This window comes from Strix uralensis, chromosome Z (genome assembly GCF_047716275.1).
Source record: "Strix uralensis isolate ZFMK-TIS-50842 chromosome Z, bStrUra1, whole genome shotgun sequence".
Classification (NCBI taxonomy): domain Eukaryota; kingdom Metazoa; phylum Chordata; class Aves; order Strigiformes; family Strigidae; genus Strix; species Strix uralensis.
Window position 1 is genome coordinate 28,578,261 of NC_134012.1, and position 27,335 is coordinate 28,605,595.

At 40.8% G+C, this 27,335-nt stretch overlaps 1 protein-coding gene across 1 annotated transcript in view; it reads right to left on the reverse strand.

Moving 5' to 3' along the window:
* Nucleotides 1-25,088, reverse strand: part of PGM5 (phosphoglucomutase 5) — a 79,580-nt gene extending 54,492 nt beyond the window's left edge. The window contains exons 1-6 of the mRNA XM_074856716.1: nucleotides 24,676-25,088; nucleotides 16,521-16,683; nucleotides 13,842-13,988; nucleotides 11,467-11,592; nucleotides 8,778-8,968; nucleotides 7,721-7,875 (exon numbers count right to left, since the gene is read on the reverse strand). Of these exons, the coding sequence (XP_074712817.1) occupies nucleotides 7,721-7,875; nucleotides 8,778-8,968; nucleotides 11,467-11,592; nucleotides 13,842-13,988; nucleotides 16,521-16,683; nucleotides 24,676-24,936 (1,043 nt within the window). The 5' untranslated portion in view covers nucleotides 24,937-25,088. The remainder of the gene's footprint in view (nucleotides 1-7,720; nucleotides 7,876-8,777; nucleotides 8,969-11,466; nucleotides 11,593-13,841; nucleotides 13,989-16,520; nucleotides 16,684-24,675) is intronic.
* Between the last annotated feature and the right edge of the window lie 2,247 nt (nucleotides 25,089-27,335).

Sequence of the window (27,335 nt, forward strand, 5' to 3'; positions counted from 1 at the left end):
CCCAAGACAGCTTATTTAGAGCTCATCAAATCTCTGCCCTTCACTGCATGAAAACATTTATTTAACAAGTCAAAACAGTCACCATCACTGTAGGCCCCCTTAAAACCTGCCTCTAGCTGACCAGATAGCAAATGGACAATCAGCTGACAGAACACTGATGTGTCAAAGTTGCATTAAAAGATGGGCTACCAGATGTAAAGTGGCAGGGTGCGGCACAGTAAGGTGCTTAGATTTGCTCAGGGTAAGTATAATCAGAGCACACACATGATGTTGAAATGACCTAGCTGTAGAAACGAGGTATCAGATAATGCTAGCCACAGCAGTATTCTCTCAACAACCCTCTTTTCCCATACCAACTTGACTGCTATTTTCCACACCCACCCAGCTTTATAATTCCTACAGAAACAGTTTTTACAAAATGAGAATGACAAGGGGTGAGTAGACCATTAGCTAACATCTCAGTACCTCCTCTCCTTTCCTTTTGTGCCAACATCAGATAAATCAGAATGCAAGAATATGAAAAAGAATAGTTTGTTGAACAGGTACACAGCTTTTCTTTCCCCGCAAGAAAAAGAACACCAACCTAAGAGTACATATCAGCAGAGAACTGAAGTTTGGAGACGTACTGCCACAATCCTGTTGATGTTGGAGCACATTAAAGCAGATGTTTCCTGTCAGATGTTACACCCTCCCTACAGTACATACTAGTATATTCCAGCAGTCACTTCAAGCAAATACACGTAAATGTTAAACATCTTGAGTGAATTCTCTTGTAATCCACTGCTCCATTTGTTTAATGCTGTATTCCTAAGCAACATTTAAGAGTCCTCTAAATTATTACTTCCTTCTGTTTAACAATGCACTGTGAAAAATTACTAAACAACACATCATCATGCACAAAAGTGAAATCAGGTTTTCTAAATCCTTTATTTCAAGTACTATGTATGGTGGGGTTTTTTAATAGCTAAGAAAAAGCTCTAGTTCAATGATTTAGGCTAAACTGTGGCCACACAATATGGATTAGCACAGACTTCAGGGTAGAGAGGCGCATGACCTCAGCAGATAGTAGCCAAGTGGACAGGAATTGATCCAATTCCCTCACGTAACAGCTACTCTTATTACCAAGGTCCAGAAGAGGGCCAAAAGAGACAGTTGGATATACTACAATAACAAGATTCATTTTGTAGACACAAGTCAAATTCCACCTTTCAGACAACAGCGCTGCTCTGATGACTAGAGAAGTGTCACCGCAGAGGCACTGTGGTTAACACCATCAAATACAATGAAGTATTTCTAGCAGAATTCATTTTTCTCTCAAGAAAAAAAATTAAGGATGTTCACATGTAAGATTCTTTTGACCACCATTATCTCTGTTTCCCTACTCTGGTAACATCTGTTGGGAAGAGATTTCCAAGTGTTTTAATTTTTTATGGAGCAGTGACTGCATTATTAAATCCTGGTTGATGTGCTTGAAGTCAGCATTTCCTAACTTCTTCAGGAAGACTAACAAATAGAATGTAAGTTTTCTTTTCTTTTCCTAGGCACTATTTCTGCTATCCTACTGCACCTACAATTACAAATGTTGCCATGTCCTTTTCAATCATCTTTAACACAGTTTCTCTATTTCTAGTCTTGGAACAACAAAATACAGAAAATAAGGAATATCAGCACTCAATAGCACAGTAGAAATATTTTTTTAAATGGTCTGTTTATTAGGTGTGCTTTTCCTTCCCTTGTTAATCAAGGGTTGTTCTTATTCTTGTCCATAATATTACATGACGTAGATACCAGCTGGCCTGAAAGTCCTTTTCCTTTATTTATTTCTTCTAATTCACTAACAAAATAGACTTTCTAAAGTATTTTTAAACAACAATTCCCATGGAACTAAACGGTACTGCACATGCATTAAAGGCCAAATTATGACTAACTTACACTGTCATACTTCAAGATTAAATCTAGCGAGGTAAGTGGGACATGTCTAAGAAACCCATGGATGTAGACTGGTATGAATAAGAACAAAACCACTTAATCTCTGTCTGTAAGACAGTCTGCTAAGCATCTACTACCTCAAATGGAATAAATACTAACTTGAATGAATGACAATCTAGATATGAGAAATATTTAAGTATTTCAGGGATTTGTTTTAGATGTTGTACTGGGTGTACGTGGCAGGGTTTGCTGGGGTGAGCTGCAGGGGTGGCCTCTGTGAGAAGAGGCTGGAGCCGCCCCTGTGCTGGGCACCAACCGGTTCCAGATGGCTCCAACAGACACACCATAGGGCACAGCTGAGCCCAGCAGCCAAGCCAGTGGCCCCTCCAGGAAAACATACTTAAAAAGGGCAAAAAGCTGCCCAGCAGTGAGGACTGAGGAAGAAACAGCCCTGTGAACACCAAGGTCAGAGAAGAGAAAGGGGGAGGAAGAGCTTGCTCAAGGTGCTGGATTACCCTGCAACCCGTGGAGAGAACCACAGTGGGGCAGAAGGATATTTCCGGACAGGAAATGCAGCTGGTGGAGAGCTCACACTGGACCAAATTTTTCCCTGAGGAACAGCAGCACATGAGGAAAGCCCACATGATGGAGCAGGAGAACAGTGTGAGGAGGAAGGAGCAGCAGAGGAGAGCTGTTATGGACTGACCCCAACCCCATTCCCCATCCACCTGCACCACTTAGGGAGGAGGACGTAGAAGAATGAGGGAGTGAAGTAGAGCCTTGGGAAAAAGGACTGGGGAGAAGGTGTTGGTTTAATTTGTGAGTTTTCTGTTTCTCACTATCCAAAACTATTTTAATTGGCAATAAATTATTTTTTCTTGAGTATTTTGCCCATGACAGTAACTGGCAAGTAATCTCCCTGTCTTTTGCTCAACCCATGAGCTTTTTCATCCTATTTTCTCCCCCTGTCCTGTTGAGGAGGGGGAGTGAAAGAGTGGGTGAGTGGTGGCAGCCAGCCAGCCAACGTCATCCCACCATAAATATTTGGATGCGTATTTTGATGTTCATTTTAGAAGCTTCCAACATAGAAGCTTATAACTTAGACGCTTCTAAGCATTGGTATAACTACAAATAGTTAATAGTTGCAAAGATGGCAAAAGCCAAGCAGTTCTGGAAAGTTATGCAAACAGGACAGATTACAGCTAATACCAGATGATGATCTGTAATGTTTCACTCAAAACATTTTACTTATTTCATGAAAATCACTATTTGGAAGTTCACTAGGATTTATTTCATTAAGTCCCTTTTGACCAATACCCACAAGCTTTCACTGTCAGATGTTTCACTCACATTAACAATTCATACTTTCTACTATAACTAGCACTATGTAACACAAGAGTCTTCTAATGACAAGAGTGAGGTGAGGGATGAGTGGAAGTCTTAAGCAAGGAAGACCCACCCTCAGTAGAGAAGGAACACCTTGGGGAACACTTAAGTAAACCAGACATACACACGTCCATGAGGTCTCAGATGCTGAGAGTCATTTCAAGGCCATTCTGTGTTATCTTCAAAAGGTTGTGGCAGTTGAGGGAGCATTCTGAGGACTGAAAACAAGCAAACATCACTCTTACCTTCAAGGGTGCCAAGAAAGAACATCTAGAGAACTATAAACCAGGCAGTCTCACCTTAATCCCTGGGAAGGTCATGGACAGACTAATCTGGAAATCATTTCCAAACTCATGGAAGACAAGCAGGTCCTCCATGAGTAGTCAGCATGGATTTATGAAGCACAACTCATGACTGACCGATCTGATAGCCTTCTACAATGAGGTGACTGGCTCAGAGGATAAGAACAGAGCAGTCTATCTTGACTTTATCAAGGCTTCCAACTCTCTCTCCCATTACATCCTCACAGACAAAATGACAAGACATAGAATAGATAAATCAACAGTGAGGTGGATTGAAAAGTGGCTGAATTCCAATGTTCAAACGGTTGTGATCAGCAGCACAAAATCCAGCTGGAGGCCAGTCACCAGGGGTGCCCCTCATAGGGACATACTGTGGCCAATACTGTTTAACAATCTTCATTAACGATCTGGATGATACGAGTAGAGTGAACCCTTAGCAAGTTTACACATGATACAACACTGGTAGGAGTAATATAGCAGAAGACTGTGCTCAGATGGACCTCAACAGCCTGGAGAAACTAGCAAACAGGAACCTCATGAAAGTCAATAAAGGGCAATGTTGCCAAGCCCTGCATATGGGGAGGAATAATCCCTGGCATCAGTACATACTGGGGGCCAAACAGCTGGGTATCAGCTCTGCAGAAAAGGACTTGACGTCCTCATGGACCAGGAATTGACCATAAATCAGCAATAAGGCCTTATGGCAAAGGCCAGCAACATCCTGGGTAGTATTAGAAGAGCATTGCCAGCAGGTGGAGGGCATTCAGCCTTCCTCACTACTCAGCACTGGCAAGACAAAATGTGGGGTCCTGAGTCCAGTTCTGAACCTACTGAAGCAGTTCTGGAAAAGGCCCACTAAGTTGACTAAGGGATCAGTGAATCTGCCAATACTCAGAGAGGCTGAGATGGGATTGCTAAACCTCAAAGCAAGAAGGTTCGGGGAGGAAATCTTGTCAATGTGCATAAATACCCAGGGGGGGTGGGGGCAGTAATGAAGATAGAGCCAGACTCTTCTAACAGTGCCCAGTAACATGACAAGACCCAATGGGCACAAACTGAAATTCAGGAAATTTTGTTTCTACTTACAAAAAAACTTTTTTACTCTGAGAGTGGTGAAATACTGGCAGAGGTTGCCCAGGAAGACTGAGGTCTCTCCATCCTTGAAGATACTCAAAACCCAAGAGGACATGGCTCTTAGCAACTCACTCTAGTTGACCCTGCCTTGAACCAACCAGGGTGTTGGACTAGATAACATCCAAGCATCCTTTCCAGCCTCTACTATTTTGAGATTATTTCCTTCTTTTCTGCCAGAATTAGTCATAGTACAGTTTTTAAATTATTTTTTATGTTTTCTTTCTAGTGCATGAGCTTGAAGCATGAGCTTTATAGGTAGATATACAAAAGGGTTCTGTGACAGTTGTCTCTGGAACACATAAAACCATCCATTAGAAGGAAATAAAAGGGATCAAGAAAGAAAAAAAGCAACAGATTTAAAGCATACACTAGTAAGCTGTAACCTGAAATCAATTGCAGGACTTAAGCAAGCAGTGTTATCCATTCTTTTCTACTCAGAGCACAAAATATTTTTCTTCCTGATTTTGTTATATTGGAAGTGAGACATGCAGCAGCAAACACAGCAAGGATGCTGCCCCTCACACTAAACATGCTGTCTGGTATCAGACATCACATTTTAGAAGAAAGGATTTTCCTTCCTATTGCAAAGTATAGATTGAGGTTTCAGAATTTTAATACTAAACATTACACTGGTGTGCTAATTCTACATAGAATTGTTCAATTTTTCTTTTTTCTTCTTGCATCATTGTATTGGGAATATTCTTGTCCTTCCAAAAGGCTTTCTTTTTTTTCCTTGCAAGCTCACTAGTCAGTCCATGAGAATGGAATCATGAATGCCTTACGCATATTCTTTTATACCCACTGTCCCAGTGTAAGATTTCATTGACACTAGTGGAACTGTTCCTTATGTTTATAGATACATGAAATTGGAATTCAGTTCAACATAAAACCTATTCTGAGAATCAGCCTCTCCATTAGTCACTCCTTCAAGCAATATATTGGATTTCAGACAATGACATTCTACAATTTTACTGAAAAATACCTCTTATAGACAACCATCTTTCCTGGAAGTTCAGCAGTTCCTTATGGTGGGCTTCACTGGGAATCCTGGAAGATACGATGGCTCAGTAATTCATGCAGTGAACCTCTGAGAAAGGTGTTTATGATACTCCTTACTGTGTTCCAATCCGTGTAGCCAGCCAACACGTAGGAAAAGTGACTTGCTTAAGATGAACTACTGACTGTGATTTCAGGTCTAAGCTGGGTTCTACAATGAGTGAGTTCAGCACTGACACTCATAAGTTAAGCAGGTTATACAATTTTGGCTACCAAAGCATGAGAATCTCTGGACAACATTATGGCATTTTCACAGAAAATTAGAATTCAGGTAGTCTGGATTGTCATGCATGTAAATGAGTCACAAAAGTGACCAACTTTGAAAACATGTAACTTAAATCTTCAGGAAAACAAAGAGAACCACAAAACAAACAAACAAAAAAATATCATGTGCTCTGGATACAGATTGCAAACTTCATAATAATAAATATTTTTAAGAATGGCTGGAAAAATATTTACATCCTTCCATCATTATCAATTGCTCATGTTTATTTAATAGTGAGTCTTAGCTCCACAGAACTAAATAAGGCAGTAATCATGAGACCATCTGTGCTCCAGAAGGTCAAGTAAACATTGTCAAGAACATAATTCAAATAGTCAGAGTGTTATTGAAGGGGAGTTCAGTACATTTGTACTTTGACATATTTATGGAACTTTAAGAAAAGAAGACAGACAAACATATTTAAATGTCAGTGTTTCTTCAGGTCTTACAGGAATGCAGATATCCTGGGGTTTATATCCAAAATGAAGGTCTATTTATGTTATATAGTAAAACAAATATAGAATGTCTACTTATTTTATATAGTATTTCAATATAATGGTAGCTTTCACTTAAACAATAAGATTTCTAGATCTCTAAACAGAATAAACAAAATACAGAAAACCCTGACCTAACAGTATTTCCTTAAACTAGACCATCTACCTACAAGTAAGAAATATTCCCCTGAAGATTCTGTCAAGCATTAGAGGAAGCTGCTAGCTCTGAATTTAGTAACTTTCAGAAATTTCCTGAATAGGGAAGCACCCTAATATCCTTGCTTCTCAAAGAGCAATCAACCTCTTCAGACAAGCTACATTTCACTTTAAAATTACTGTTTCCTGATTAGACACATTTAACAGGGGCAGCAGATCATTCCTGTGCTAGTAAAGCTATGTAACCAGATCAACACTGAGACGCAATTGACTCAGTGAATGCTCTTTCTACACAGAATGTGTAAGGCAATAATATTTAGCTTAATCCTCTTATGCCAGAAAATTTTACAGAAAATTTAGGCCTGGATGGGACTTGTTCAAAATTCAGCTGCTATCACAAGATGAATATCCAGCAAATCTTTTAAGAGCAGATACGACTTGTCAGAAATAGCTTTAGGTATACTTTTAACCTGCTTTGAAACTGGGAATGGCTTTCATAACTGCCTTCAGTCTGTTGTGGGACATTTTTTATCGTAACAGATTACATATTTCAACAGCTTAAAAGAACAGGGGGGTTTTGTCTGGGTTTTTTTTTAATGCTTGTTTACTACTGAATTACTAATTTATCCGTTTTAAACTTCCATGACTTTCATAAGAAGGGCTGCCAGATTAGGCTGTAACCCGTTATTTACTAAGAAAAAGAGTAAAGTTATTTGGAAAGGAAATACCAATTAAGTGTGTCTACTCTCAAAAAGATTTAACCTATTTATTTCTTTTCCAGGCTGAATTAAAATATTTTCATCCAAGTCAGGTTTGGTAAAATTAGTCTAGATAAGATCAAAATATCGTTGAAACTAGTTAAAACAATAAATCACATAAAGACTGTGAAAATTAGAAGCTCTTATCAAAAGACTTCACAGTTTTGGAATTGCTGTGTAGTACAAAATAGAGAGATAACTAGTATAATGACCAAGGTGATACAAATAAATGTCTCATCTTACTTGTCCAGGGCTGTGCTGGTAGGCATGCTCCTGCCAAATCCTCGGACACCCATCTGACAGAAGTATGGAATGCAAGACAGATTGGCCGCAATTATAGCCAATGAATCTGACGCATTAACAAAGAAACCATTTTGGCCAAGGATCATGTAGCGGTCCTGGAGAAGAAAAGAAATTCAAAAAAGCATCTTAAATTCCATGTTTTGGGGAGTGGTAATTTCTTTTATTAGATCCACTGTAGGTAGAGAAAAAAAGAACACACTTTGGGTTGCTCGCACCCCTCTTTGAGCAGAATAATGAATTGGCATCATCCTGGCACATTTATAATCTTGCTATCACACCATCACTCCCTCCAGCCTTGCAAATCAAAGCTCCATCCAGATGTCCCTAGCTTCAGCCTCCTACATGACACTTCAGTAGGTCTGTTTCTGCCAGGGAATGCTTGTGTAGGAGAATCTTTTTGCAAATGGCACACACTATACAGTGAGTAGGAGGGTGTTTTGTGTTTACTGACAACACAAAATAGCTTCTGTTCTTCAGAACCTTTTCATCTTTCTCCCACTCTGTTAGGACAGAAAATTGTTTCTGTAGTCCTTTGTTGTTTATAATGCTGATAATATGACATGAAAAAATTAAAACAAACAGAGATTATGATTCAGTGCTTTATTTTGCTAAAAATCCCTCAATTTATGATGTTAACCAAAAAGGACTTAACTAGTTAAGTTACCTCCTACTGTGACAAGTCCTACTATCTATATATGCTGTTTCTTTCTAACCAGGGAATAAAAGTGTTACACCAGTATAAGATAAAATCAGCCTAATATTTAAAGAATTCTAATTCTACATTCAAATCCTGCTCAATTTGCAGTCATCTGCAGAGATGGATTACAACATATGTGTCTGATTTATGGGTTGCAAATGCTATTATCTGTACCTGAAAGTAGTATCACTTTCAGCTTAAAGGGTTTACTGAAAAGCAAATAAATTATACTTATATGTCCCATATCTGACCCCAGACAAACAACTATGGTGAAACTTCCAGAGAGATCAAAATACTTACTCCGTCAGCATCAAAAGCGGCTCCAAATCCATACTCGCCACCTCTCATGGCCTCCAGCAAGGCAGTTGCATACGTTAAATTGGGATCAGGAGGCTGTCCACCAAAATCCTCAAGAGGAATACAGTTTATGGCAGAATTTGCAGGAGCTCCCAATTCATCACACAGGATTCTTCTCACATAAGGTCCCATAACTGTAAAAACAGAAATCTGCCATGTAATCAGAAAAGCATATGCTTGACATTCAAATTTTTCACAGCACCATGGAAACATACTTCCAGCAATTCTATACATCTGTCCTAGCAACAAAACCCAAACTATTATTTCACAGAGGAGTATGTGATTGTCCCTCCAGTAAATAATCAATTGGCAATTCAGCATTAAAAACAGAGTTCTGCACTAGTGGAAGTGAAAAAGTAATCACTGAATGTTGAAAGAAGCAAGTTTTGTTTACCTATTATTAAGTAAAGAAATTACCATACACATAGAGGATTTTTTTCTCACTAGAATAAAAGTAAGATGCTATTCTGCATGTCCTGGAATGCAAACAACAGTTTATCACATAATAGCGAGGAATGTAAATAGTAAGGGAATACAAATAGGAAATAAACTTACCGCAACATTCCAATTCATGTTAAAATTGTGACATGTTTGTCCACCAAAGAATTTTACCACATTTTAGTTACTAACATGTAGACAATAAATAAAAACTCTCTCAAAACTAACTCCAAAGTAACTTCTTATATGGTCAACTAAGATCCCAGTTCATGCTATTAGATATCGTAATTATTATATGCATTCAGCTGCTGAATGGACACTAACAACTGACTGAACCCTCTGCAGCCCTGAGACAGGTGTGAACAGGTCCCTCAGAGGTAAAAAATTCATGATTGATTGCTCGCTCTCTCATACTCTCTCTTACTCCCAAATCTTGCCTAACTGGAGCAACTGTAATCCAAGGTAAAACTATGTGAGAAACTTGTGTTCAATAAAATCTAGACACTAATTCTGTAAAATATACAGTAAACAATGATTCAGGTTCTTATCAAGAGTGGACTCCTGACAAATTACTCTTTTCCATGCTAATGTTAAACTGTCAATGTCTACAGGCATAAAAGCATATTCCAGCGGTGCAGAACTAAAACAAACTTTGGAAGGCAGTTTGTCCAAGTACACATGTGGTCATCTCTAACGTTCACTATATTGTGGCTAGTGACTCACTTTTGGCTAACGCATCTCATCCAGAAAGTCTTTTGATCTGATGCCATCAAGAGAAGGACAAATCCCAACTATCTTTGGTAGATTACTCCAGTGGTTACTCACTGTTACCCATAAACATGTGAGCTACATTTCAGTTTGAATTTGTCTGGACTCAACTTCTCACTACTGATTCTTTTTGGTATTTTTGGGAATTTAAGACTGAGAAATAATTTTTCTGCAGAAAAAAAATAAAAACTTTTTCTGTTGTATAAACAAATATTCTTGTATACACTTATTGTATGTGTACTATTATAGTATGGCTACTTCTCCTCCAAGATAGAAAGTCATAAAGCCAATTCTCTATCACCTTGTAAATAATGTAAACAAACTCAGTCCTTTAAAATTTTTGGGATACATCGGGTTTTCTAACCCTGTACCAGAGTATGCATCTTTTTGACCACATGTAAAACTTCTCAGCCTTCAGTTATAGATCTGGAGATCAGAGCTCTACTAACTAGTTGAGTAACAATCTCTCCAGTACTGGACATGACAGGAGACAGTACCTTCCTCACTGTTCCTCTACACTGTTCAAGGACACCATCTGCCCTTTTGCCACAGCCTTGCAAAAGTGGGTGTTCACACTGACTGTAAGTCCACCATAATCTTTTGAACAGTGACTATCACAGTGTACTAGATAGTTTACAAAAGCTTTGTAAGTCTATCCAGCTCCTTTATCAGTCTGGTTTTGTAATCCTGTTGAAGAACGAAACCTGGTTGGTTTGATGGAATTGGTTTTCCATAAGATAATGTGGAACAGCATTACCTACATTCTTATCCTTCAAGTCACAATCCATAGAAATCTTTATTTGTATTTTCACGATGTAGCCTAAGATAGATCTCATACTGATCTATGTTTCTCCAGGCGACACAGCTTATAATTTTGTAATATTATCACTAACTTGGTCCCCTTGCTGTCTTTTATGACACTTACTTTCATCTTGCCCCCAGTACACTGAAATTTTTTAAGTTAACATTAGTGAGACAGAAGTCCCAGGCAACTCTTTAAGGACTCTTGGGTGCAACTTATTCAGCCTTAAATAATTTTATACCGAATTTACTCTTAGTAGAGGCTGCTCTGTAACCTCCCTGGTTACTGCACACTGCAAGATACTTCATCATCCTCTCATGGCAAGATTACCTCATCCTGCTTGCTTCCAAATGCAGGAAGAAAATATTTACTGGACACAGTATCTTCACTTCTTTATCAAGAAAGATAAACCTCTTTACCTAATAAGGGACTTAACACACTGTTAAGATTGCCTTTGTTACTAGTATAACGTTCCAATTCTTTCTTATTACTCTTAACCTTACTAAAAAGTCTGACTTTTATATGCTGTACCTTTACTGGGAAACTAATGCAGTGTACCATCTTTACTGGGAAGCTATTGCAGTGTACCTACAATTTTGTCCTGATAGCAACTTAAGTTCATACCTCCATTCATGGCATCAATCCTTATTTTAATCTGGTTGGGTCCGGTCAGCAAATTTCTGATCGCATTGAAGTCAAAGATACTTCGAAGGAGATTGAGGTAGATATCCACAGAATCTACAATTTCCACTAGAAAAATTGAGTAGAAAAAAATTACTACAGTTCACACATGGGAAAACATCTCTTTCAGCAAACTTCAACCAGCCATGCACCTCACCTAAAATGAGAGCATGCAACCTCTACATAATATGAATTTGCTCTGAAGCCCACAGAGGCAAAGTCAAAGACTTACACTGATTTCAGTGTGCTTACCATCAACTTTTAAGCCTTGCAAAGATCAACAGTTTTGCCTGCTAGAAGACTGCAGAGATCATGTAAGTTAACAGTTCCTATTTCACTGAGAACATTCATTAGAGTACAGTATATCAAAGTAAAATCTTATTTATCATTCACTAAATCACTGAACAACTTTTCAAGCTGAACATGTTTATTCTCAGAGGATGGAAGATGTCCATACTGAGCTGAAGTCACACGTTCTATTCTTCTAACAGTATTTATCTGCATTACTCCATCAGGAGAGACATACAGCCTTTTCTCCTCAGTTTCAGCAGCTGGAATATTTGTCTTCAGTTTGCTGTCAATCTACCACTATACTTTTGCATTTTATATCTCACTGATTTAGGAAAGTCAGGCTCAGATACCACATCCAGTTTTCGCTAAGGTCTTGCTAATTTGAATTCTAAATTCATAAAAGCAGAAAGCTACAATTTTTCTAGTTCTTTTGGATGTAAAACATTAAAATGAATTAATGAAAGCAAGTCTGTTGTAATGAAAGCTGTTACCAAACAACTGTCAAAAGCCTAGCTTCTAAAGTCATCTTGGAACGTATTACTTTCCCTGATTAAATCAAAAAGCATATGTTACACAAATGTCTTTTTATCAGGTTAAATTAGTATCTTGAAATATTTTAGTTACAATTTAAATTATTACTCAGAATATCAGCCAGTTTTTCTCAGAAACAGTGACACCCTAATGGTCTTCTTTAGGATAACATTAAAATGACACGGACATTTTTTGAGCCTGAGAAAAACGATTAGAATAGATTGCGACAATACACTTGAACAGAGAAACAAAATAAAGATTCACAAGGCTGAAAAACAACCTGTAAAATGTATTTGAAAGTGAGTTAATTCTATGGTATATGTCAGAAGTCTCAAGGATTCACTAAAGTTACATTACTGCATATCTTCTATGCAGTGTTCTTAACAATGTTTAAGTAAGCTCTAAGCTTTACACATATGAACAAATGCCTCAAATTCAGTGGAGCTGCTCACACATGTTAAGATGAAGTGCATGTATGATTGAAGTCTAAAAATTATTTTATCTCCTGCCAAACTCCACTGGTTTACTCTCAGTTGCTTCAACACCTCTGTAGCCTTGATTCACATGAGTTAGTTCATACAACTGAAAAAGTAGAAGCTTTAAACACATTTTCATTTAGAAAAATATAATTTGGAGAAATTTAGAAGTTGAAAAAGCAAAATCTAAAACTGTGACAGTCATATGATTCCAGAGTGGTGCTGGAGCTGAATTTCCTTTGCTTTTTGTTTGCCTAAAAAGCTGAGCAAGTTCTTTGCAATCAAAAAAATGTCATAATTTAAGATTTTTAGATTTTTTTTTTTAAATCAAAAGCTTTATTTATCAGAATGTACTTTGTCTCAAAATGTAATTTTCTGGTGGAAAATAAACTGGTTTTAATTCTAGGACATCAGGAACAAGAAAGAGTTCTTGAGGCCACACAGGCTTTTACAGTATTTGAAATACTGCCTGGACCCCTTTTTTTGCTTTCTGACTCCTTCAGGACAAAATGGCTGTGCTAGCTCATTTTAAATCAAGTGTAGGAATAAAAATATTCACATGCATAAAACTGAGCATGTGCTTAAGCACTCCCTTTACATTTGGAGTCACTGGCTGTATAGTGCCTTACACATCCCCCAACATTTCAGAAAGCGTGAGCAAAGAATGAATAAACTGAGAATCTCATGAACTTTTTTATCAGTTAGACTTCCATGAGCAAACTATTTGTAGTTCAAAAATGTTTGATTTGGTGTTTATCTACTAGCAAGCCTAAGCACATATATCTGGCAAAGGTATTTGGCTAAATGATAAGGCCTGATGCACTTAAAAGTCCGTAAGTCACCTTCCTTATGTGCAAAACAAACCCAACACTTATCTATACTGCCTAATATTTTGAGAACTTGTAGTAAGGCATTTTGAAGAGTTAAAGTTCTGTTTAAATAATTACCCATTACCATTCTGCAGCAATTCTAATATTTACAATCAATGGATGTAGCATGCATGAAAGAACACATTGATACCTCGGAAAGGTTTGAATTTGTTCTCCAGATCAAATTCTTGTCTTCCTAGGCGTGATAAATCAACTCTGAGATCAGGACAAATGGCATATTCCTCCAAGGTTTTGCTGATTTGATAGATTTTATCTGAAACTATATCTGGAGCAGGTCCTGTAAGAAAACAGAATGTGCTGGGTCATTTTTTTTTAAATCAAGGTTCCCTACTTAAAAAGTGAGTGCTCTAGCAAACATTTTTCTGAATATATTGGAGTTATTAAGGAATAAACGCAAACAAAGAACTATAGTAAGTGAAGTCTGTTCTTTCAGTGTAACACAGGTTTAAAACATTTTTTGAAAAAATATAGCATGGAAATACAGTGTGTTACTCGCAACACTTCGATTCACATAGAGTATTTAAATGAATCATTATCCACGACAGGAGGGATGAGGGAACCAAAAAACCCACCGCCATCTTTCTTTGGGTTTATTGCTCAAAAACTGCCATTTTTTTACTCTACACGGAATCTCAACATGTATAGTAAAGGAAAGTCTGTCCTTCAGCAGTGTTTCTGGTGTTTCATAGGGCTTTCTGTAAATGCACACTTGTGAAGGTGACATAGCTTTGTGTTTCAAATCATTTCATTAGACATAATTATCATTGTAAAAAGTCTTAGCAGTTTGACAGTGATGTTCTCTTGCTGTTTTCCTCCAATGGCTTAATGAAACGTATCTTTGTTAGAATTCAAAATACCTTAATTACTTAACAAGCAATTACGACCTGGAACTGTTATGTCATTCAGAAACAGAAATCACATCTTACTTGTGCATTACTTTTAGTGCTAAATCCTGAAGATTGGCTCTATTTTTAAAGATTTACTTTAATCAAATAACAGTTGTAGGCATGATGCAAAAATTACCAGATGAGCTATGCCATATGTAGTGCAAGAGTTGAGTCTGAGTTACAACAACAGTCCTTTCAGGCTTATCTGACTCTTCATTGCTTATATTAAAGCTACACTCCCACTCTGAAAAATACTTCCTTTATTCCCTTTTATGTGCTCCCCCTCCTAATCCAAAGCTTCTGTCTTTTCAGTGCTAACTTCCCACTACTCTAGCAATGCTGCAATATTCAGTGAATCTTTGCCATGTAAATTAGTGTGTTCCATCTCAGATGCAGTGTACCAGATGGTCCAAGGCAATACGCTAAGCAACAATCACTTAACTCTTCATTTGGCTTAGAAAATGACTTCTTACTCATGTAATCTAAACCCATCCATGGGTTTACATGTGAGGACAGGTTTCATCAGTTCCAGATCATCCTTGATAGATGGATGTATTGTCTACTGACACTTCCAGCTAAGGATATCCCACAGCATCGCTCTGCGTTCTCTCCTACAGCTAAAGAAACAAACTGCTTCTGCCTGACCTGGATGTGCAAAACAGACTAATCGAGAATGCAGAGCAACAACAGCCTTCCCTAGGAGGTTGTCATGGTGCCTAACCACTCAGTTCAGAAGCCTTGCCTAATCCTTAACCCACATTTTCTCAGCTGCAACTGAAAGCAACTACTTTTCATTTCGTCTCCGTTGATTATCATAAATAACAGAACCTTGTGACCTGTGCTTGAGTGTTTCATATTTAAAGCTTAATAACCTGTTTCAATTTTCTTTTAAAAAGCAAAGCACACTAAAAAGAATGCCCCACCAACTGGTACCCATTTATCAAACAGATTTTAGGTGTACGTGGTATAGTAAAGTTTACAGAGTGCTAATGCATCTAATGGTTTGGCTCTGGTATGTTTGTGCTGTGACCCTGGCTTTCTCACTGCCTGACCTTACACAGTCTCTTTAATCTCTCTTGGATTCAAGCCTATTCAGTTTATAAAATCACACCGGTTTAACCATGCACGTTTTTCAATTAAACAAGGGAGAGACATTTCCTCCTCAAGTTCTCCCACCTTCAAAATGGGGAAGGAAACATGATTTTAAAAGCACTTCACTTTTTTCAGATGGAAGGCACTCCACATGTGTGAGGTATACAAGGTGTCAGCAATTGTCACCATGATGTTTTATGTGTGTACACAGATCTATAACATAAAACATACGTAATGTATAACACACCTACATGTGTTAACTTGCCAATTTTGGAAAACAAGACATTAGCTATATACACAAATTCCATTATTCAACAGCAAAATTGCAATAGTTAAAACGGTACAACCCTCTCCCTGGATAAGAGCAGTTATTTCCTGGGTAAACATAAGAAGTGCTTTCTTCCATACAAGACAATGAGTTATACTGCTTACAGCACTTCTGAAATTCCATGCTTTAAAGTAAATGCCAAGACAAGCAACACAGAAATATGACCAAAACAGAGCTCCTTCACAGGCATCTTTATAAAAGGATCAGAACTGTTACAATGATCTGGCAGACTACATAAAATGATATAAAAATGGGATGGCAAACCTCTTGTTTACAGAAATCTTACAGCTACCACAGGGACTTCAGTGAACATTTAACACCTATTGTACAGACCCATGTAAATAAATACAATCCTATTACTGGAAAAAAAAAAAGCATATGTTCTTCATAGTTTTAACAGAATAAATGAAAAACACATAGTTAAAGTCAGCTAGTCATCCTCGTCAGAATATTTTCATCATATCAAGATGCAATGTTGTAATGTGTTACTAAAAAAACCTACCTCCATTGGCAACCTCAAACTTGACTCCAAACTCTCCTCCAGGTCCCCCAGGACTGTGGCTAGCTGTTAGAATAATTCCACCAGCTGCTTTGATCTTTCGGATGATACATGAAACAGCAGGTGTGGATAAGATACCATTCTGTCCAATAACCAATCTGCCAATCTAGGTGGAAAAAGAAGTCAAAGCACTCTGAGTGGTACTAAACTTCTGAAAATTAATAAGCAAATACACACACATATAGGTATACATGTATAGGATAGAAATTGTGAAGTGCTAGTATGTACTTACATGTAACCTATGTAAGTATATTTCTCTGCAAAATAATGAGTTGGTGGCACACTAATCTGGAGTGCTGACAAAAAAGTTTGTACCCTGGCACATTTAACTCCGGTGGCCTGTGTACTGACAGTAAAGCAAGAACACAGCCAGAGTAGTGATTTGCAAAGCTCCCAAGCATAGCACTGGGCTATGATCCTGCAATCAAAGCTTTTCAGGTATCCCCACAAACCAGCAAATCCCCTCAATATCAATACAGTTGAGGGCTGACTGTGTGGATGAAGTTTGCAGGGTTGGGTCTTTAACTAGCGTAAAAGAGAACAGCAAGCAAATTGCCTTTCGTGGAGCAGCCTTTCAGTGCAATCACAAATTATCACTACGTACAGGACCTGTCGAGTCACATCTCTATTACCAATACACTCCTGGATGTCCTGCCCTATAGAAAGCATTGCTCTTTCTTCAGCCATCAGTGACTCCTTGGCTATTGCAGATGAAGAGGGTATGTTTCCCAGGGCACAGCTGAGCATGGGAAGTTCCCACCAACCTTAAAGTAAAAAAAGCTTTCAGGTGGTGTTATTAAACACTGACTCAATGTGTTTGGTATTATGTGCAGCTCCACTATAAGGTTCCAACTTCAAACTTGTCCTCATCTCCTACACAGATACTACAGTTTCAGCTCAACATAAACAATCTAGGCGCCAACCAGAAATGTATTTACAAAGAAATATGAAGGAGTTCCAGTTCCTAGGAAACAGGCAGATACACAAAAAAGCAGGGGAGAAAGGGAGGTTAGTGTCACAGATGAGAACTGAGGCAGCTGCATATGGAGCTTAAAAGGATAGTGCCAAAGTTTGGGGTTTTTTTAATATCCTCACTTAAAAAAACAAACAGAAACACACACACACACACCCCACTATTGAATAGTAGTTTGGGAAGGAGTGGGGCAGGAGGGAGAGGCAGAATACTGAATCCTTCCCACTCCCCATCTAAAGACTGGGAGTTCAACCTCAGACTTCCTTCTCTAGTTTGAGGGAGACTTGACAGCTCTACTCTGTGTGGCAAAGCAACAGCAAGGAGGTGTTACTGCCTGCCTCCTTTCTGTAAAGAGCTGTTCCTTCAAATACAGATGACTTTCTTCTGGGTCCAGAGCTTGTGTGAGGCCCTTACTGGTTATTTAGAAGTGGGGTTCCCAATAATTTCAGAAAAGCAAAGAAAGGATTGATAGATGACTTATTTAGCCTGTTTTTGTGAACTGTTTTAATAAAAAAAAGAAAATTTCTACATTGAAATGATCAACTTCTAAAGTAAGCACAAGTTACTTTTTTGCTAACCCTCACAAAGCACGAACTATGGCTAAGCATTTCTCTTTCACTGAGAATTACAAGATCTGCTTTCAAATTTAAAAAAAATGTGCAGAACAATGCGTTCTGTTAACTGCGATTTCTACCTCAAGATCTGATGATAGGATGATTGTCTACCTGGATCTCTTTTCAGTTTTTGCAGATGATTTTGAAGCCTATGGTTTGTTGCTAGAAAACAGGAAAGCTATCAAAATTGTAAGTAGAGTTCATAGAAAATTTTCAAGGTTCATTTGACTTGCTCCTGCTACTACTGGGAAAATGTTTTGTTTCACTGTCTTCTCCCAGGATGGAACAATTTTGAAGGAAATGAAAAAAATAAAAAGAAACAAAAAAATTTTAATTTCTCATTTTTCTACTGTAATGAAAGTATTTTCCAGGGAAAACAAGTATCCTTTCCGGTAGAAAAAATGCAAATCAGCAGAATCCACATTTTCTGTTTCAAGATATTAGTTTAAAGGAGCCCTTCCACTGACATGGCCAGTTGGTGAGGGTGGAGTGTATATACGGTTAACACATATACCACACAGCTGAACCTCATTTCTGCTCATTTCAGTGGTATTAAACAATTTTATTTCCTACTTAAGCCTAACAATATGGTTTCATTAACCTACAACTGAATGATTAAGAGCAATACCATCTTCCTTGTTATAGAACCTGACATCAACTATAACATAAATACCTTTGATTATGTATGTGGAACAAAAGCATACCAGTGAATACAGTTTGCCTTGAAGAAAAGATCAAATGTTACACTTGTGCACTGTGACAGCATTTACTTGTGAGGCTCTGTATCACTTTCTGACTTGATGTCTCTCATGCCATCCCACTCTTGCTTCTCCCTGAAGGTTAAACTAAGCAGTAATTTATAGCACATGTATTTGTAAATCTCTCAATTAGTCATAATTTACAGACCTTAGGAGCAAAAATAAGGGTATATTTCTTCCACTCCTAGCTCCAAGCCAAGTGAAGCAGTTGATTAAATGTTGTTTCACTGATTACAGAACAAAACTGGTATCTCTCTTACTGATCACACTTCTTCACAATTATGCAATGTTCTTCCCATCTTTTACAATTCCTTTAAATCTCCAAATGTTACATTTACATTTTATTTACTCAACTCTTTTGAATACTAAACTACTTCAAAAATACTTTCTATACAATGCTACTTGTTACAACAGAAATGCAATTCCTACACTGTGGAACAAAGAAGACTTTTTTTTTTCTTTCTTTTTTTTTTTTTTATACGCAGGAGTGTTTCCAGTTGTTGTGGGCTGACAATTGACAGACACACTTTTACCTCAGAAAATGGGTAGGGTAAAACTCCATCCATCAGCAGAGGCACTGAAATCACTAGAAGCTCTAGCACGTGCTTTGCACACTTTTAGCATCAAGCTCAAGAAAGAAATCTTTCCATTAGCTACATTTACTGTTTTATTTAAACTAGTGTGTGTAAATAATTTGAAAGAGAAATAGAGATTTTTTTCTGAATTTGAGTGCGTCCTTTTATGGCTTCTTTTCAGTCCATGAAGCAGCTTTTGGACAACATGCCATGTCTTGCAAGACTGTTGTATTTATGCTGTCATTTAATCACTACTGCCAGTTGAACTGAAGCATTAGAAAAAACACAAAACATTGGGAAATAAACTTTAACAAACTCTCTTCCAGTCTATAAAGCAGTCTATCCATGTACCTTTATTATGGAAAGAAAAGCATGATGAAAATAAATACTGAAAATATTTGTTTCAAATATTGTCTCTGCCTTTTTTAAACTATGAAGCATGTAGAAAGCTAAAGCAATGACTCAATCTTCCAAATACAGCTGTCAGAAATGGGTGCCAGCTCTCGGAACAGTATTGTGTATGGGTAAGTAAAAGGAAGATGACAGAAATCACATTTTGTAAAATGCTTGAAAACAACAACATTGAATCTATCTTGAGGTACTCAAGAATAAATGTATTTATACTTGCTTACAGGCTTATCATGAGCATGTGTTCTCTGTACTTCTAAACCTGAACGAGCGAGGTTTAGATTTTTGCCTTCATGAACACCAAAACTTTTTTTTTAAGTAAGTAGAATACTTAGATTATTAAGAATGCACAAATTACCTGGCACTATCTCTTCACCATGTTTTTACTCTTTTCCTGTTCAACAGACGTTGCACAAACCAGCTTTCCCATTTTTCTGGATGCTCAGTATTAATATGAACAGGAGTAATTTGATTTGCCTTCAGCATTTGTCACAAGGCTATTATTTCTATACTACCTAGAAATTAGTATGATAAATAATACTTCTATACTGTAGAAATACTGCAATATTTAGTATTCTAAATGAAGGATGTTGAAAGTGAAATTACATGAATGATACACAGACATTTCATTTGTAGTCACTAGTGCAAAGAGCTTCACCTTATACGAAGGTCTTCAGTGGTTCTACGAAACTCCCCAAGGACAGTGCAGACCTTAGATGTGTACACATGCTACCAATCTTTCTCTGCGCTCTGCATTTCAATGACAAGAATGCACAGCCTCAGCCTCTCTTGGCCCAGAAGCTGTTCATATTTTCTCTGAACCAAACACTGAACTGACATTTAATTAAGTTTAAGTAATGAACACTCAGATTTACAGACTTCTCACAATCTGGGCTAAAACAGTAAGCAAATAATGTCCATGTACTGACTTGCAATTAACGTTCCAGTGATATCCTTCTGAAAGTCTTGGACAGTTTCTAGCATGGAAAGATTACCTTTGGAATTCAAAAACTTGCATGGCTACGAGATCACAGGCATGTAATGTTTCCTAATACTGTGCCCCTACGCCACGTTCTATTTTGTCACTGCTTTTAGTAGCAATAGCAGAAACAAAGACCGTGATCCTCAGCAAACTGTAACATCTCAAAGAATAGTCACCCTAACAAGTACTTTAGAAGAACATTTTTATGCAATGTTACCACTTGCAGCTGTGCATTTTCGGACGACTCAGTTGATTATCATGGAGTCACTTAATACTTTTTTTTTTAATTAGTTTTCCCAGTAATCTCTCACATGCCTCAGTCAATTAAAACTTGAAAGAATATGAAGCAAGCAGATTATCTTGGACAGCATGGGGCTGTGCCTTCCTATCTTTTACTATAGTATCCTAAAGACGACAGAGCACTACACTCAGCATAGAAGCAAATATATCAGTCACACAGGTCCAGGGAGGGAGGGCAAGATTTGCATGGAAGACCATGGAAAATAAAAACAACATGGTATTATAAAGCAGACAACTGGAAAACTCTTTCATCATCTCAAACTTCTACAGCATTAATAGCAATACTCTGTGATCTCTCTCAGACGTTGCTACGACTTTCCATATTCAGAGTACGATCATCAGCTTCTGATCTGCCACTGAAACTCACACATAGCAGCTTCTCACTTAAACCAATCCTAAGCTTTGCAACAAAAATAAGACAACACATCCCCTTGATGGGTCTAATGGAACACTTACATTTAATTTGTAGGACACTACTACTGACAGGACACAGGCGAAAAGTGAAATAGAACATCAGACACTTTCCTACCAACCCACTTCACAAAAATGCTTGTTGCAACCTGAAATGGTATAGGACCTGTATCTGGCTTTCCTCACACTCCCTCATTCTCCCATGACATGCAGTCCCTTAACCAAATGTGTTTGCTACAGCCCCAGCTGTGTGACCCATTGAAGGGTGACCCTGGGTAGCCACCTACAGGAGCTGAACAAAAAGATTTGGTGGAGCATGTGCTGGTTACAGCTGCACAGCATGGACTAGCCTGTAGCTGTTGCCACCAGTGGAAGCCCACACAGCCTATAGCTGTGGACTGTGTACCTGCAACCCCAAGCTGGAGGGCTGAGTCAGAGGGACTGAAGATGAGAAGGCGGCAGGGCAAGCACTGGCAGCTGACTGGGCAGGGGGCCTCATCTCATTCCATGTACTGGGGCCTATGCCAACTGTGTTAGGCTGTTAACACAGGGGGAATGCGGGGTGAGTCACCAATTTAGAACAAGGGGAACCTAGCAACTCTAAAGGGCAATACATTTACAGTTGATAATAGAAAATCCCTTTTATTTTTGTACTCAGCAGGCACAATTAACCATAACACTCGGTATGTGTCTTCCAGGAAGGAGACTCAAGTTCAGTTTATCAGCACTATGTGGCTATCCCTCTCCTGGCACTCTGGGGTGGCTAAAGGTTTTGAATGCAACTTCAAGGCTTCCTCACGTTTCATCCGATCCTGCCTACACCAGCTCACTTCTTTCCTTGTGATACTGGCTACATGCCTTCTAATGACATTAACCTCATCCAAAGAGAGAGCTCTCTGCCCTCAGGAGTATTCCCTTCCTCTCCACTTACACAGCACAGCACTAAACAATGCCTTCAGAGAGCTTTTGATATTTTCTCAGACATATTTTAACAGCCGCAGAATAAAACAGACAAACACTATTCACTAAGTAAATGTGAGGCTTATGCAGAAACCGGGGTGAGGCTAAGCAGCTTGAGTATGGTAAAGAGAGAATGGAGCATTAGCACACGGAAATGGGAAACCTTTTCAGTATCAGTAGCACCTCACCAGCTGGCCTGCTGAATTTGTGAGGACTGTCGTTAGTCATTAGTGTCATGGTTGAATTCAGGTATTTGCAGGAACTGTAAGCAGAAAAGCTTGGGTTTTGGCTTCAGAAAACACTAAGGAGAAAATGTGTTTCCAAGAACTTGCAGTAACTTCAGAAAAGGGAAGCACTACTACAGGAAGGTACCAGAAACATGTCAAACTGGAAATCTCCTGAGGTCAAAAACACCTGATCTTCAAGGGAAACAGAGCAAAATGGGGAACAAGACAGATGCAGCAGGAAAGAGGCAAGCTGACAGAAAAAATTAGTCAGGAAGGAGTCCTGAATGTAGCACAACCAGGCTGACAAGCCCCCAGTCCTCTAAACCCTAAACTTGTCTTCCTCAGCACCTCAGTCCTTGTGGCCGTAACCCACTCTGTAGCTCCTACCAGCGTGCAAGGGCAGGCAAGCACCTCAGCCTTGGCAGGGCAGCTCTTGCTTTAGCTGTTGCTGCGCTTTATCCCTCCTGGTCAACAGGTACAATTCCAGCATCGAGGCTTTCTCCACGAAGCTACATGGGGGAAGGGGTCGGAGTGCATCACACCTCCAGGCCCTGTCCTACCTTCCTTGTAATGCCCCACACACCAGCCTGCTCCCGCTGCTCTGCGTTCGCTCCCTGCACGCTCGCTGCTGCAGATGAAACACCACCACTACCCTCACCAGCATTCCCCTCACCAGCCGTCCTCATGCCCTGGGCCACATAAGCCCTGGCCTCTACCAAGGCCCTGTACGAACAGTGAGTTTGAAAGGCAGCCAGCCCGTAACACAGCCAGTCTCTACGAAATCTCAGGTATCATCTGCTTGACAGTATCAGCATGGTGAGAATGTACTTTAGAAATAAATTTAAAATAACTCATTATTTATACCAGGCTGGCGAATCCATATAGCTTGTATGTGATGATAAATCAGCAGTGAAAATTCAAACACATATGGAGATTTGTTTCAAAGTTGAAAGATCTCCTGGTTATAAAACCGCACTGCATTTAAAGAATGAAGCTTTTGAAAAAAATAAGAAAAAGCAAATTCACCACAAAAAAACACCCTTATAGAATTATGTCACTTCTTTTACCAGATCTAGAGAATTAATTTAGCCATCATAATGAGAGACAGCAGCTTCAGCTCTGCTTTGAGGTAGAGACTTCAAGCCTACACGAGGTACTATCTCCAGCTTTCTGTACATACACACTGACACATGAATGCGCATCTATCAGAAGACACCAGTTTTTTTCCAGAGTTCTTCCGTTTTCAAAACCACACAAGAAAAGCTGTAACCCATCTGATCACAGAGGTATCTGCCACTGGTTTCTTCTTGCATTTCATAATTTGCTCACAAGTGAAAAATAGAGAACAATTATTTTCTTAAGACGCAGCCAAAATGCCGAATTCCTCTTGCTCCAATAACACCATTTTCCTTAAATATTTTTAAAGGATCCCGAGCATTACATACAAGTCTGACACCTTCGTTTCCCACATACTTATTTTTAATACTGCTACATTTCCTCCTGCAGAGCCAACCGCGGTTTTAGCTCCCACTCCTGCCCCAGACTAAAATAGGCGTGAAGCAGGGCGGCGGGGCCAGCAGCCTCCTGGGGTTACCACGACCGCCGCCGTTACACCTAGGCAGCACCCGCCACGCCAGCGTCCAGCCGCTCCGCCTGAAGGACGGGCGAGCCGGCGCCGGGCGGGCTGGGGGGGCTCCGGGCGCACCGGAACACCGACCCTCGCCTCGCTTCCACCGGCCCGTTCAGCGCTGCCCGCCTTACGGCGCCGAACCGCTCCCGGGGAGGCGAGGGGGCACCGCGGCCCGCGGCGGGGCGGGGGCGGCCGCGGGGGCCCGGCCTGCGGGAAGGCCGCCCCGGGGGGATGGCGGGAGGGCGAGGGGGCCCGCTTACCCCGTTGGCCGCGGCCATTTGGACGACGATCTCGATGGCCGTCTTGCTGAAGTACCTGCCGTCGCTGCCCACCACCATGGTGCAGCCCTGGCGGTCGCGGAGGTCGACGGAGGAGAGGAGGCTCTGCACGAAGTTGGGCAGGTAGTTGCGCTGGCTCTCGAAGAGCCCCGTGGGCCGCCGCAGCCCCCCGCCGCCCGTCGGCCGCTGGTCCTCGTAGGGCGCCGTCTGCACCGTCAGCACTGGGATGGGGGTCCTCTCCATGGCCGCTGCCGCCCGCCCGGCTGCAGCTCCGCTGGGGAGCGGCGGCGCCTCGCGCACGCTGCTGCCGCGGCGGCGGCGGGGAGCGGAGCGGCGGCGGGGAGCGGAGCGGAGCGGAGAGGCGTCTCCCTGCGGCGGGCTGCCGCGGGGCCGGGCTCCCTCACGGCAGGCCCCCGCCCCGCGGGGCCGGAGGCGGGCCGGCGCAGCCCCCGGCGGCCCGCCGGCTGGAGGCCGGGGCCGCGGGGCAGCTGGGGCGGGCACGGGGGGATGCACCGCCCCTTCCCCCGCCCCCCGGCCCCCCGCCGGCGCCTCGCCGCCAGCAAGGCTGCCCGGGGCTGGGCAGTCCGCAGCCGTTCAGCGTGCGGCGGCCCCGGCCAAAAATAACCCTGGAGGGCGAAGCCGAGTGTCGCGGTCTCCTGCCAGGGATGTAACCGGAGGCGGGGGGCAGAGGGCGAGCCAGCGCGGCACACTTGCGCGGGGGGATCACGCTCTGTCAGCGCCGCAGCCGCCCCGCCGGCCCCCGCCCCCGCCGCTGCCGCCCTCCCGCAGTCGCGGACCCCGAGCGGCGTGAGGGACAGCCGGCGGCCTCTGCTCCGCGCCGCACCGCCAGCGCGGGGACGGGGCAGCACCCGCGCGTAGCAGAGAGTCGGTACGCGGGCTGGAGTGAGACCGGGAGGTGGCCCTGTCCGGTTTTGCAGGCGAGGGGACAGGAGAACGGGCAGTTAAAGAGCGAGCGAAGTCTTTCACTACTGAGCCTCAAGCGAGGGGAATCGATTGTGGGCCTGTTTGGGGGTTTCTTCTGTACTGTGTTGCTCGAAAGCAAGTTTTTTTGTGCGGTGAGCAAGCTTACAGAGAGGGCTCGATTTTGTTTTTTTCTCACAGCAGGAGCTGAGTACTACAGGTAGGGTCTGGTCTGATTATAGGACAACTGATCATGCTGGTGTCTGTCCAAGCTTACTCCCTGGAAGACCAAGCAACCCTCTGAAAGTGTCTTTCCCTTTGAAAAACTGTAATGATGTGGGGAGACAGAGTTCATTGACATATGTGTTCATTCTGCTTAAATTAAATGTAGAGGTGATGGCACTGGCAGTTGCGAAGATGCCTGATTTCCCAGTATAAAAGCTGTGTTTACAGATGCCTGTGACTGTCAGGCATCAGCTGAAACCTTCCATCCAAATGCTTGTTTTGCACTGGGCCCACAACAATATTTTGCTGGAACAACTCTGTTGACTGGAGAGTTGGAAAAAGTAGTCGTGTAACCTAGATGTCATTCTTGTGCTTAAGAAATCCCTGGTATAGACCTGCACCTGAGCAGACAAAAATTTTGTATGGCATTCCTGAGGTCTCTACGAAGGAATCTGCTCATAAACTGCTCAGAAGCACGATGGAGCGTCACGGCTCAACAAGACAACGCGCTGGGAGGTGGCCAGGCAAACATGGGGTAAAATGCTTTTGTCTGTTACATAGAGCAAGAGCTCCTTAAGAATCAGAGTCATCCAATGAATGGTAGCCAGAGGAACTCGGTTACTCGGGGTTTTGGGCCCTATTTCTGGATACTCTGTAGTGGACCGTAGCATACAGAGTATGACAGTTTAAGATACAGTTGTCTGCTACTCATTTATCCCTTTGGCAGTGACTTCTGCCTTCGCAGTAGAACACTATACATGCTATGGTAGGGAAGGCCCAACACTTCAGTTTAAATAAACTAATCCACTGAAGCAGATACAAGAATTCTAGCTCTCTTGAAGGAATACCTGTATACTGGGCCATATACTCAGGCAGAGGGCCAGAGCAGATACAGGGAAGCAGTAATACCTTCTGTCTCTTTTCTTAGACCTCCTAGTCAGTAGTCTCATTTGTGGCTTCCTGTACTGATTCAGAATGCATTTTAAATAGCAAAAGGAAAAATTCTGCAGTATGCAAATGCCAGTTCTCACATCCCTAATGTAAACATCTATAGATGAGGGTGTTACACCTTAAATAATTTTGGGCATTGCCAGTAATGACGCCACAACATATAGTCTGCATTAGTGAAAACTGAAATGGAATCAGATAACTGGTATCTACCACAGCAAGTATCCAATAATGAAACAGCAACAAGGTTGAGAACATTAGAAAGAACGGATGGTAAGTTCCAAATACCAAATAAAGGAAAACACATGACCTGAGTAAGAAGCAAAGTGATAGTCTTCAAAAGAGACAATTGACTGCATTTTTCATATGGATAGGGGAAATGTGTTTAGCCTTTGGAAAAAAATATATCTGTTTGAATCAGTTTTAAAAACCCTGCAAACACTGACATTCCCAGAATGTACATTTAAGAGGGACATCAGTGACAGTTTTCCAGAAGTGTTTGTCTTCACCCCTATCATTTACATAAACAGTGCTGAAGAATAAAGAAA